The sequence below is a fragment of the Centropristis striata genome, chromosome 18 (assembly GCF_030273125.1).
Source record: "Centropristis striata isolate RG_2023a ecotype Rhode Island chromosome 18, C.striata_1.0, whole genome shotgun sequence".
Taxonomy (NCBI): Eukaryota; Metazoa; Chordata; class Actinopteri; order Perciformes; family Serranidae; genus Centropristis; species Centropristis striata.
The window spans coordinates 3,017,543-3,031,620 of NC_081534.1; the positions used below are offsets into that span (position 1 = coordinate 3,017,543).

A 14,078-nucleotide genomic window follows, 5' to 3' on the forward strand; every position below is an offset into this window, starting at 1 on the left:
TTTAATGTCTCTAACTGGGAGTCTCTCGAATGCTTAAGTTTAAAGAAAATAAACAAGAGCTGTTGTTCTGAAACATTTTGTCCATCCACAGATGTCCTGGTAAGCAAGAATAATTTTAACAGATTTTTTTTTTGGTAAAGACATCACATTTAACACACATCACATTTATAATTATCGGAAAAAAAGAAAAAAAATTATGTGTATATATGTATATATGTATATATATATATATATATATATATATATATATATATATATATATATATATATATATATATATATATATATATATATATTTATTGGATTTTCTTAACATTGAACAGTGAACATTCTGCAGAATAACAAAACTGTAACAAGGAGAACAGTTCCTTTATTATACAAGAAAGACAATAAATTACAAGAAAGGATCTGATTTCAATTTTAAAGTGGAGGGCATCTTTCAACAAATTAAATTAGTATGTATCTATAGATTTCCCTGTGTTGTTTATTTTGCGGGGAGAGTACTATGAAGGTTCTGTCTAGACTCCTGCCCACAATGCAGCTTACTATGACCAGAGCTGTGTGGGTGTGTCTGCTCTCTGTGTCTGTGGCATCATGGCTTAAGAATGGGATACAAAAATGTGTCGAAAAAAATCAGAGTTAAGATGGGATCAGAATAAAATACATAATGAGCTGCATTGAGGGCAGATGAGTGAGCTGATATAATATGTGACATCACTAAAGTTAAAAAATAAGTGTGGAAAACTTTCCTCCAAGAAGCTGAAGTGTCAGTTATCAGAATAAGACAAAGGGCCAATAAAAATGAAACTTGAACCCAAAAATCTTAGCTGTCCACAGTGACGCAGCTCCAAGAAAATATCTGTTCAGTGAAATGTTTATCCACGCATGCGAGCCCCCTCTAAGATGTCACTTTGGCGGATAATGAGAACAAGATTTCTTCTCACTCAAGGGGTCGCGCTGAGTTTCCCTGTAGAGTCTGGATTTAGTCCAGGCAGTAGACCTCTTCAGTGCGTGTGGCTGTTGTTAATGTTTAACCGCAGCACACATGTTCTCTCCACAATCAAACCAAGCTTTATGGTGTTGGGTGTTTCACTGCGCTGATACTGTCTGTGCACTGTCACGGTACATTTGTAGCAAATTCAGTTTGTGCGATAGAGTAAACAGCAGCTGCTTGTGCTTAAGTATAGCATCATAGGGGCAGGCTTGTTTTAAAATTTATAGTCAAATTCCTGCAGTTTTATGCAAGTCATCAATTTACTTAAACATTACTTTTTTTTTTTTTTTTTTGCTCCTGCTACATTTTACTCACTCTGACCTTGATTTCAACCCATTTAAAAGTCCTGCACCTTTTATGGAAACAGCACAATCATGTCTAGTAATAGGGAGAACTCAAGAATGTGTGTTTCTGCAGAATAACAGTTGGATTCAAAAACTGGAGTAAAATCTAATCTATATGCAAAGCCCACAGGTGTTTCTATTATGCGTCACATCTTGAACTATTTCCATTTTTATAACCTCTCTTGTCGTCTTCTCTCTGCTCTGCGTTTTGGTGAATTTTTGTGACAAGGTTGTTTGTCTCAGCCAAATCATTCATGGCTTCCTAGTTGCGCCGAGGAGCAAAGATTTTTATCTTTTTTTACAACATCTGGAGAGTTTAAACAGTTTATTTTTTGCGTAAATTTAAATGAGACATGGAGAATAAACTGACCCTGATGAGAAATTACTTTTTTACGTTTGTCTCAATTATTTTTTCAGAGTTTATCACTCACAGTTGATGCAAGGGCTGTTGGAAATGTGAAAATTCAACAATTATTTCTGTTTCTGGCTATGAAAAATAAAGTAATTTTGGAATTTATTTTCTAGTTTTTAAAGAAAACAGGCTTTTCAAACTTGCTAGGTTGTGGGGTTCAGAGGTTAAAGGAACAAGTCACCCAAAAAATTGTAGTTGGTAATAACCTGTGCATAAAAAGGATAAAATGTTGCAATAAGAGTGTAGTGGATGTAGGGAAGTGAGGGACAGAATGTGTATATATATCAGTATGTGTGTGATCTATGCGTCATGGGGCGGATTGATGGGTGGCACGTGGTTGTGTAGAAAGATGAAACGGTCACATGAGACTCCCAAAGCACTTAACGCTGCCAACAGAACATACTAACTCAATCTGGCTCCCGGACACATCTCATATACCAACACACATCTATTATCACAGATAGGTCAGGAAACGGAGCTTCATTTCTCAAGTTAAAGCAACAAAAATAGAAGCTATGGAAAGAATTAGAGCAGCAACAATCATTTGATTGATCGAACAATAATCGATTATTAACCCATTGACGCCTAAAACGCCTGTAAAACCTCTGGCCGATTTTAAAATAAGCCCCTAAAACCTGAAGTTTTTCTGGAAATTCAGCAGAAGTGTCAACGCTTCTACTAAATAATAGATTTTTCAGCCTCTGTAGCAGATAGAAATGAAATTCATAAAGTATTTGAGAGCTTATACAAATACTACAAAACAACGTATCCGCTTTCCAGGCTTCAATGGGTTAAAATAATCGTCAACAATTTTGATAATCGAATAATTGGTTTGAGCAGTTTTTTAAAGACTATAAGTCCAAATTCTCTGATTTCAGCTTCTTCAATGTGAATATTTCAGGTTCCTTTGTTCCTTTATGACAATAAACTGAATATCTCTTTGGTCGGTGGACAAAACAAGAGATTTGAGGACGTCATCTTGTGGTTTGGGAAACACTGATTGATATTTTTCAACATTTTATTGACCAAACAACTAATCGATTAATCGTTTAAATAATCGGCAGATTAATCGATAATGAAAATAATCGTTAGTTGCAGCCCTAGAAAGAATACGAATAAAAACCCATCAGCATGAAGTGGGAAATGCATATTTAACTTGTTGTGTTGCATCTTCTACAGTAAGAGAGCATCATTGTTGTGCACACTTCCTGCTCCTCTGGGGTGCAGCTGTGATGGCTCTGTGTCTGCACGTGTGTTTGTGTATGTGTTGTGTGTGTGTGTGTGTGCTGCGCGCGTGTGTGTGTGTGTGTATGTGCTGCGTGTGTGTGCACGTGCGCATACGTTGACTTGTGTGCGACCTTTGAAGAGGAAATGGACCCAATGTGATGTCAGCTTTTGCCGGATGGAATTTTCCAGACGACGTGATCTCCATCGTATATCGAGTGTGTGTTCCCTCGTGTGTGTGTGCATGCTTGTGTGTTGTTAGGTGGAGCCGAGCGATGCAGAGAGGGTGTAGAGCATGGGTCTCAAACTCATGGCCCGCGGGCCAATTGCGGCCCTCGTGACGATATTTTGTGGCCCCCACCTTGATATGAAAGTTTAATGTGAGTTTTATATGAATGGCACTTTACCGTGTTGTGTGTGGAAGGTACCGTTAATTCCTTTTTTTTGTTGTGATTTTGTGTCTTTTTTTTCCGTAATTTTGTATTTAAAAAAATAATAATTTTGTGTCTTTTTTGGTAATTCTGTGTCTTTTTTTTTATATTCTGTTTCTTTCTTTTTGTGTCTTTTTTGGTAATTTGGTCTTTTTTTTTGTAATTTTGTCTTTTTTCAGTCATTTTGTGTCTTTTTTGGGTCATTTTTTGTCTTTTTTGGTTATTTTGTATCTTTTTTGTCATTTTGTGTCTTTTTTTGATCATTTTGATACTGCCTCCAGCTGCCCCCAGGTAATTTGAGTTTGAGACCCCTGGTGTAGAGAGAGAAGGTGGCAGCCAGTGCAATATGGCCTCCTGTGCCATTGAGAATAGGAAATTGGATCCAAATGATGATTGAAAGGAAACCCAAAAGGAAACCACATTATGACACGATGATGAAGATATTATGGAGAGGTTGCGTGCCTTTGTTCCTGATGATGAAGATTACAGTTTGGTATTGGATGAGGCCAGAATGAGGTTATGCAATAGCAGATCTGCTGCTGTATTTGTGTGTTTGCGTGCATGCATAATGTACCAGGCTTAGCACTGTCTAAAATCTGTTTTGCATTAGTTGCCCTCACTCACACCCACTTTCTGTGTCTCACACACACACACATACATGGATGAGATTGGCAGACGGGTGGATGGAATCCCATAGTAACAAAGACAACCTTGATCTTAATGCAGATATTCTGTTTTTCTCTTTCTAATAACTGTACATATTCCACTGCAGTTAATCTACTGGTATGTAATGTTCTTTTGTTTTCTGTAATCTCTTTGAACAATAATCTCTTTTTCCAGGTAACAACTGGCAATTTGCATTCAACGTCAAGTTCTACCCTCCCGACCCCTCACTGCTCACTGAAGACATTACCAGGTACGCCACACAAACACACACGTTAGCAATATACCAATGTTTACTTTAACCTGTATTATAGGGCTATTTAGTTTTGGCTTGAGATCACTGTTATCTATCATGATTATTCATTGATTTCAAGGACAAAATGTTAAAGTCTGGGTAAAGTTAAATCAGAGAGTTGTATGAAAACTGTCTTTATCAACAGTGGCTAACGTTGATACATTTACTTACATGTTTGCTAAAGCTAACGCTAACTCATGTCAGTGGTCATAGCAACAGAAGATTACAATGTCTGAAGTTATATCTAACATACGTGCTGATTCTGGAGCATTTTATGAAGCTAAAAACAAACACATCAATCAAATCAAAATCAGAATGACTTTATTTATCCGTGAGGGGAAATTCAGTTAGTCTGTTGGCTCTTCTGTAAATTATTGAATAATTAGACAGCCTGATAGCAGTAGGGTGAATGACATGGGATTTATTCTCCGTAGTTTGTTTGGATGGAGTATTTTGAGAGAGAAGGGGAGTCAGTTACTGGAGAAGTTGGATATCAGATATCAGGTTTCATCGCCCCCAGAATTTCTGAGCACTATACTGCTCATTTTTAAAATATTTTAAAACCAATTTTTTTTTACACTTTTTTTTCTGATTCAAGTTTGGCAGTGTGTTCTGTGGTGTGTGGATAACATATACAGTACAGGCCAAAAGTTTGGACACACCTTCTCATTCAATGCGTTTCCTTTATTTTCATGACTATTGACATTGTAAATTCATCAAAACTATTAATGAACACTTTTATGGAATTATGTACTTAACAAAAAAGTGTGAAATAACTGAAAACATGTCTTATATTCTAGTAAGCAAAGGGTGGTTACTTTTAGGAATCTAAAATAAAAGACATGTTTTCAGTTATTTCACACTTTTTTTGTTAAGTACATAATTCCATATGTGTTTATTCATAGTTTTGATACCTTTAGTGAGAATCTACAATGTAAATAGTCATGAAAATAAAGAAAAACGCATTGAATGAGATGGGTGTGTCCAAACTTTTGGCCTGTACTGTATATTTTTGCTTTACCAGGACTTTAATTGCACTTTAACATTAAGTATGCACTGCTTTTACTTCCATGTTTTTACACTCCTGCTAATGTACAACTCTTTGCATCAAAACAAACTAATTCTGACTCACAGTGCATCTCTCAGAGGCAAAATATAAATAAAATTGCACCAAAAACTTTTTTTTCCCAAAGCTACATCAGCTGCTTTTACCCTCACATTGTGTGAATCTTTTTATCAAAATAAAATGCAAACCAGACACAAGTTGTGCACATTGCTAATTCATTTATATTTATACATATGCATGCACACACACACAAACACGGGCGGGCATGCTCCAAGCACGCAGCATTTAGGTTGGAGTGTATGTCTAATGGGGCGAACAGCTTCTAGCTAAAGGCTAAACGAGGACACACACTCACCAATATGCATACACTCACCTAGGCGAGTACCAACAGCTGAGCTGCACTGTGTGGCTCCAGTAACTGCTGTTTCTCCTCCAACACTGTGGAATTTTTTAGGAAAGACAGAATCGTGTATCTGTTACTCACAGGGTTTAGCACAGATTGTATTCTTGTTTTTATCCATACATAATTAGAAATGAATGCCTGTCATTTTAGATTTTTCAGTGTTTTTCACTCTATAATGAACCATACCAACCTGTTAAAACACATTATTGTCCAGGGGCAATATGTTTGCCCATTGAAGAGAAGCCCTGTAACTGGATGACTGGGCTTTAAGCCTCCATGTCAGCAGCAAGTCCCACCAAAGTGACTTTGAATTGCATTTTTCTGCAGCCAGGATGATACATTTACAAGCACCCTGAGGTGTCTGAATTAGTCATTCACACAGAAGCTCCATTCACATAATGAGTTTTTCCACAGCAGGTTTACAACAGGGGACAGCTCACACTGTCGTTAATCCACACGACCACTGGGCGATTCGCTAGCAGCAAACACGCGTTATGCAACCGAGGTTGGGTATGTCATAGTGAGGATTAGACATCAGGTTATGCCAACAAACCGGTGCACCAGCATACTAAGAAAATTCTACAACAAACACTGCACCAACAAGGACATTTAATCCGCACCAGCTGACCCTGTGCTCAGGCCTCACAGGAGGCACTTTGGCTGCTCCGATCGCTTTATTATTATCATGAACAAAGGAGGCGGTTTCAGTTCAAAGAACAGCTTAGAACAAGTTTTTTTTTGAGTAGCATTAGTTTAAACTAAAACCCAGCCTGTTTTTTCAACCTTTCTCTCTCTCTTGTAGGTACCTGTTGTGTCTGCAGCTCCGTGAAGATGTGGCTTCAGGGCGGCTGCCGTGCTCTTTCGTTACTAACGCTCTGCTGGGCTCATACACATTGCAGGTAGAATACTCTGTGTATGGATATTCAGTGTTGGTCTGTGCTATGTTTGATATAGAATCTGGCCATATAGCCAATAAATAGAGCTGATAATACAAAGCCAATTTGCTTGCACTGCCTTTACAAGTGCAGCATCTACACCAGGGGTCTCAAACTCAAATTACCTGGGGGCCGCTGGAGGCAGTATCAAAAAGACACAAAATTACTAAAATAAAAACACAAAATGACAGAAAAAGCCAAATTACTTACAAAAAGACACAAAAATAATAAAAAGAAGACACAAAATGACCAAAAAAAGACACAAAATTACAAAAAAGGCACCAAAATGACTGAAAAGAAATCTAAATTACTTTAAAAACAAAGACATAAAATGACAAAAAAGACACAACATTACTTAGACACAAAATTATATTAAAAAAGACACAAAATTAACCAAAAAAGACACAAAATTATTTTAAAAAAGACATAAAATTACCAAAAAAGGTAATTAAAGGGACACACACAACACGGTAAAGTGCCATTCATATAAAACTCTCATTAAACTTTCATATCAAGGTGGGGGCCACAAAATATCGTCACAAGGGCCGCAATTGGCCCGCGGGCCGCGAGTTTGAGACCCATGATCTACACACTTCAATACAGTATGTTACAGTATGCACCTTACAAGATGGTTTATATTGAGTTTACAACCCTGATTCTAAACATCTGGGAAGATGTGTATATAATCATAAACAGAATGCATCAAATTCAGGGTATATTTTTGAAAAACTAAGTTGATCAGTTTAGACACATAAACTACATTGTCTTTGTCTATTTTTTTAATTAAATATAAGGCAAAATGCTCTATAAAAGCCTAAAAAAGTGTGTTTGAGAAATGTTTTTAATTTACAGTACACATTATTGCTACACAGTTATTGTGGCCTATAGGAGTCACTATGATGGTGTTATCTCAAAATCTATAGAAAATTAGAAGAAATTATGGTATCAGTTAAATTCATCTTTAAATTTGTTAATGGTGTTTTTGTCTCTTTTTTGGCAAATTAATTACACTTAAAATATGAGTATAGGGAGGTGGAGAGAGAGTCTGTAGCCATAACATATTGATGAGTACACTTGATGATTGATTGATGAAAATGCAACCAGATGAAGCGGTAAAGTTATAATCCTAACCCTATACAACAGGTTTGTGTGTGTCTTTTCCTGCTTATGTGTCTCTGATTTATGGATCAGTTTATATTAATCGGTTTTCTCCTTTTTTGGCTTCCAGGCAGAATTTGGAGACTATGAACCCGACCAGCCTCGTCCTCTGGACAACGTCAGTCAGCTGACCTTTGCGCCCAATCAGAACAAAGAGATGGAGGAGAAGATTCTTGAACTCCACAAGTCTCACAGGTCAGAGAGAACAGGGTCATGTTGTCAAAAGTAGTCTGGGACAATTATTAAATGCCACTATAGTAATACAAATGTGAGAATGTTTATAGTAATCTGGGGTTTTCTGTGTTTTCAGGGGAATGACACCAGCACAGGCCGACATCCAGTTTCTAGAAAATGCCAAGAAGCTGTCAATGTACGGGGTGGATCTGCACCATGCTAAGGTATGAATAAATGAGTGAATCCTCCTCTCCTCTCCTCTCCTCTCCTCTCCTCTCCTCTCCTCTCCTCTCCTCTCCTCTCCTCTCCTCTCCTCTCCTCTGCATTGTTGTTGACATCAGGGGATTAGCACAGTTTCTTTGATGTGGAAAGAGTGTCTGCATGTTTGTGTCACTGCATCTGTGTGCGTGCGTGTCAGCTGTGCAAACACTCAGGGAGGCCATCGCCATGGGAACAGCCAGTCTCTCTTGCTGGGATAGCGGGTCATCAGCAGAGTGCGTGCATGTTTCCATGAGCGTCTGGGTATTTTTGTGCAAGACGGACAAAAAAAAAAATGGGGGGAAATATGCATGAGAGAGAGAGAGAAGGAGAGTCTGGAAATAGAAAGAGAGGATGTGGGATTGTGCATACAGAAAAGACAAAGCAGAGATAAGATTGGAGTGAGATGGGGACAGATTCTTTAAAGAGAAAAAGGGGCGAGTGCCCTTTAAGGGCATGCTCCACTTGTTTGCAACACAGAGGGAGAACCAGGGGGAAAGATGAGAGCAGCAGAGAGAGCGTTTCAAATGTTACAAATCTTTTTTTCTCGCATACCAAAGTTGCGGGAATTCAAGGGGCTGCTCTATTTCTGGCCACTGCCATTCATCTTCTGTGCAAGTTTCATGACCCAAAGGCACGCAAGGGACCCTATCTAATACTATATGTCATACTATATTACAAGAATCACACTGAACAAACACAAATGCATTTTCCTAAGTGTATTAGAATAATATTCAACACATCTGAACCATTGTAATACATTTGAATCACCTGATCATCAATTTAAATTTTTGTAATAGATGAGATGCTTTTAGATTAGATTAGATTAGATTCAACTTTATTGTCATTGAACAGAGTACAAGTACTAGGACAACGAAATGTAGTTTAGCATCTAAGTGCAGAGTAGTAAAGTGCAGGGTATTTACATATGAACACAGTATAAATATAGTGCAGGTATGAATTGAATATGCTATAGGATATATACAGTTATAGAAATATATACAGTAGAGATATGTACAGTAAGCAGCAGTGCAGGTAGATGAATGGATGGTAATAAATAGTCATAAATAGTCAAAAACATTCATTAATGTGGGCATATACAGAACAGTAGGTGGGTCACCTCTGTGTAGTGTTCAAGAGGGTGACAGCTGAGGGGAAAAAACCAATAGATGTGGTTTTATGTAAGAGGTAATACTGTTTGTTTTTTTTACCTGCAAACACCAGGACATATTTACTCATGTTGAGACAAAAGATGCTTGAGGGTGTTATTTTGCAACATATCCTTTTTTTACTTTTCACAAAGGGAAAAATCCAAGCGATCCATAATGCATCGCTACAAACGTGTCTGGGGCGTAATCAACAAAGTTAAAGGCTTATCTTGTTGTACTTGTACTTGTTACTCTTTGCAATGACAATAAAGGCTATTGTATTCTAAATAAAGGAAGACGGTCCTAGTGCATATTTCTGTGAGAGGAACATTGCTATACAGGTCTCTGGCAAGCTGTTGCTTTCACTACTACCACATCTCACAACACAAAGCAGCACAAAGAGCTGTAGTTGAAACTTACAAGGCACAGCCGGTATTTTGGTCAGAACGAGGTCTGATCACATTCCCCACTAGGGCGGGGCGATATCACCAGAATCTTCTATCATGATATAGGTAATTTCATATCTCAATAACAGTATATATCTCAAATATATCATTTGTTTTCTGGTTATTTGCTTAATAAATTGTCGATATGAAACCACTACAAGCATGTTTTTGTAAGCTCCACGATACAAACATTATAGAGAATTCTATACAATATTCATTTTTTATATTGTTTAGGTGATATGTATTATCATATCCCCCAGCCCAACTGTTTTTTTTAATTAGACGATGTCAGTTTCTCTCACAATTTCTCCAAAAAAAATGTATCACGATTAGGTGCCAATTACAGACGGTAAGTTATTGTATTGAATTATTGCCCAGCCTTACTCCGCCTCATTAACAAATCGCAGAAGAATTGTGTTGTTCAGGACTGCACCCAGACCTCTTCCACAGGATGGGTGCAGTGTTCACACCTGCCCAAATGCACCACACTATGGTTAAATCAGACACTTGTTGGCTTTTCCCCTAACTAAAAACACAGAAAAAAATGTCCTCAACCTGCGTCACAGCCAACAAGTCAAATATATGTTGAGTAATGTAACTTTTAAATTTCAACAACATGCACACAAGAAGCAAATGGAAAATGCTTCCCCTACTGCATCCATTTAGTTGGCGTCTCCAAGCTAAAATGCTAAAGTGCTAAAGTGTATGTACCAGGAGCATAGAGGTCGATGAGCAGCAGATAGCATGTCCAGGCCATGTGACATGTTTGGGCGCCCCAGTCAAACTGTCCATTATCAACATATTGCATGCTCCATTAGTCCAACAGATTTTTCCTGTGTAAATTTACGAATGTAATCAATACCTCCCATGCCATTACCACATGGCCTTGGACTTAAAAGCTTTGTCAGTGAGTTATTCTGTCCGCTAACCATGTTAGAGTTGTACTGGATGACAGTGTTTGTGTGTGTGGTAACTGAGTTTCTGTTGACCCCGAGCAGACTACTTTAAAAATCAATTGATGTACAGTAAGATCTGTTTTAGACAAACAGGAGGCATGAAAAGATGTTTCACAGAGTAAATGAATGATTAAATAAGACATTTTGTGGTTTTTATTCTTTTCACTCTTCCAGGACTCTGAGGGCGTGGACATCATGCTAGGTGTGTGCGCCAACGGACTCCTGGTTTATAAAGACAGGCTCCGGATAAATCGTTTCGCTTGGCCCAAAATACTCAAGATTTCATACAAGAGGAACAACTTCTACATTAAGATCAGACCAGGAGAGGTGTGTACCCGGACACTATACAGTACAGACCAAAATTTTGGACACACCTTCTCATTCAATGCGTTTCCTTTATTTTCATGACTATTTACATTGTAGATTCATCAAAACTATTAATGAACACATGTGGAATTATGTACTTAACAAAAAAGTGTGAAATAACTGAAAACATGTCTTATATTCTAGTAAGCAAAGGGTGGTTACTTTGAGGAATCTAAAATACAAGACATGTTTTCAGTTATTTCACACTTTTTTTGTTAAGTACATAATTCCATATGTGTTCATTCATAGTTTTGATGCATCTACAATGTAAATAGTCATGAAAATAAAGAAAACGCATTGAATGAGAAGGTGTGTGTCCAAACTTTTGGCCTGTACTGTATATATTAAGATGTTGTCAGCCCTGTGCATGTGAAATGATTCTCTGTAGTGTAAACATGAAGCAGTGCTCATAACATTCTGTTAAAGATGTCTTAATTTTTGTTGCATGTGTTTTTTCGATAGACGGAGCAGTTTGAGAGCACGGTGGGATTCAAACTCCAGAATCATCGATCTGCCAAAAGGCTGTGGAAAGTCTGCGTGGAGAACCACAGTTTCTTCAGGTAGAAACACACTATGAAGCAGCCATTGACTTCAGGGATATCCAGTCTGTAGTTCAGGGTATTAAATATAAAACAGCTTGCGAGATAATGTTCAATAAAGGAAGGTGTGCTTTATCAGGCTCAACAAAAGGCTGAGTTTCTTTGCAGAGAATAAGTCGAGAGTATCTCGTGGTTGTTTAACCAGTCTGATGCCCGGGGCAACACATACACACCAATACACACACACGCGCACAAAAGATGACCCAGGTGCTCATCATTGATGTGTTTGTAGGTATCGCGAGTGTGTGCTTTGTCTGCATGTTTGTGTTGGTGTGTAAGAGAAGAGAGGAATGAGCTTTAATATCCTGTTGAGGGAAGAGTTGCCTGGAAACATTGCTGCCTCTCCTGCACATGCTCAGATAGTTGTTACCAGGGTCTGAAATTAACTTTTTCCCCTAGCTGTCATTGTGACAGGCATGTTTGGGGTTTTTTTTTTTGTCTGCCACTTTTGAAACCTATGTGCTTAATGAAGGAATAACATTTATATAATTTACACATCATGAAATGTAAAGAATGTAGTTGTTCAATGTTTGATATACAGTACAGGCCAAAAGTTTGGACACACCCATCTCATTCAATGCGTTTTTCTTTATTTTCATGACTATTTACATTGTAGATTCTCACTGAAGGCATCAAAACTATGAATGAACACATATGGAATTATGTACTTAACAAAAAATGTGTGAAATAACTGAAAACATGTCTTGTATTTTAGATTCCTCAAAGTAACCACCCTTTGCTTACTAGAATATAAGACATGTTTTCAGTTATTTCACACTTTTTTGTTAAGTACATAATTCCACATGTGTTCATTCATAGTTTTGATGAATTTACAATGTCAATAGTCATGAAAATAAAGGAAAAACATTGAATGAGAAGGTGTGTCCAAACTTTTGGCCTGTACTGTATGTATGAAGAAACATTACATGCATGGGGAATTTTACTGTTGGATTGAAGGTAATTTTTAAGAAGAAAAAAAAAAGATACACCACATTATTGTCATTTTAAGACCAGTGATATAATGGTTATATAATGGCATAAGAAAGCAAGCCTTTTCAGAGGGCAATTCATTAATTTAATTCTTAAGAATATTGTGGGGAAAAAACACCTAAATGAATAAAATATGAATTAATTAAGATAACAAAACCAAAACAATAACAAATGTTGGCATGGGGATATCAAGTCATTCATTCCTTGGAAAAGGTTAATATTTTATTTCTGCTCATTCGCCTTAGGTGCTTTTAAAGAATGCTGAATTGCTGACCCCATTACTTATAATAGTAGTGGAAACCTTGCTGTTCAGTCTGGTATCATGTTGGCTAAATTTTTGTTATATTCTCATACAAACAAATATGTTTGTAAACACATAGGGTATGATTTATAGACATGATCTTGACAACTTTTGTAAGTTAGAGGAAGATGGGGAAACAAGGCAGAGGAGCAGAATTTAAAAACTCACTTTCTATCTATCTGCGTGTCTTGTGTGTAGGTTGAATGCTCCAGAACCTCCCACCAAGGCCCGCTTCCTCACCCTGGGCTCCAAGTTCCGTTACAGCGGGCGGACCCAGGCCCAGACCCGCATGGCCAGCTCCCTCATAGACCGACCAGCACCCAGCTTTGAACGCACCTCATCCAAACGTATCAGCCGCAGTCTGGATGGAGGTAACACACACACACACACACACACACACACACACACACACACACACACACACACACACACACACACACACACACAGAGTTACCGTGTGTTCAGACCGGACGCGTAGTGAATTTTCGCGTTGCGTTACTCGCGCGAGTTGTTGAATTTACTCGCGTATTTTCGCCCAAGAATAATTGCCTCCATTTCATTCTGTCATCAACAAGCATCAACATCATGACAAGCATAGCGTCCCTGTACCTGCTCTGGAAGTCTGAGATACGTCGGAAAACACGCCGTCGTGTCTGGGTGAGTGACATCATCCGGAGGCGCACTCAGCACGGAGAGAGGACCGCAGAGTACTTCCACCTTTTTCCTGTCCCTTCTGCCGACCCACTCCTCCTTCCTGCCTCTTTTCTCCTCTCTCTCATGTATGTATCTCGGACACTGTCGTCCAGAATCTCAACGCTGATAGGCTGTCCCGACACAGCGTCACGCGAATATTTCGGCAAAGTTGAATTTATTGAACTCACGCGAATTCGCGCTGTTTCATCCGCGCCGAGACAT

General features: G+C 38.2%; 1 protein-coding gene across 14 annotated transcripts in view; it reads left to right on the forward strand.

Moving 5' to 3' along the window:
• The window catches only part of epb41l2 (erythrocyte membrane protein band 4.1 like 2), a 65,672-nt gene that overhangs the window by 28,160 nt on the left and 23,434 nt on the right, over nucleotides 1-14,078 (forward strand). For all 14 annotated transcript variants that reach the window (XM_059356012.1, XM_059356017.1, XM_059356023.1 and 11 more), the window contains exons 7-13: nucleotides 4,246-4,321; nucleotides 6,635-6,731; nucleotides 7,996-8,120; nucleotides 8,236-8,323; nucleotides 11,082-11,234; nucleotides 11,736-11,833; nucleotides 13,362-13,534. In XM_059356012.1, coding sequence (XP_059211995.1) covers nucleotides 4,246-4,321; nucleotides 6,635-6,731; nucleotides 7,996-8,120; nucleotides 8,236-8,323; nucleotides 11,082-11,234; nucleotides 11,736-11,833; nucleotides 13,362-13,534 — 810 coding nt within the window. The remainder of the gene's footprint in view (nucleotides 1-4,245; nucleotides 4,322-6,634; nucleotides 6,732-7,995; nucleotides 8,121-8,235; nucleotides 8,324-11,081; nucleotides 11,235-11,735; nucleotides 11,834-13,361; nucleotides 13,535-14,078) is intronic.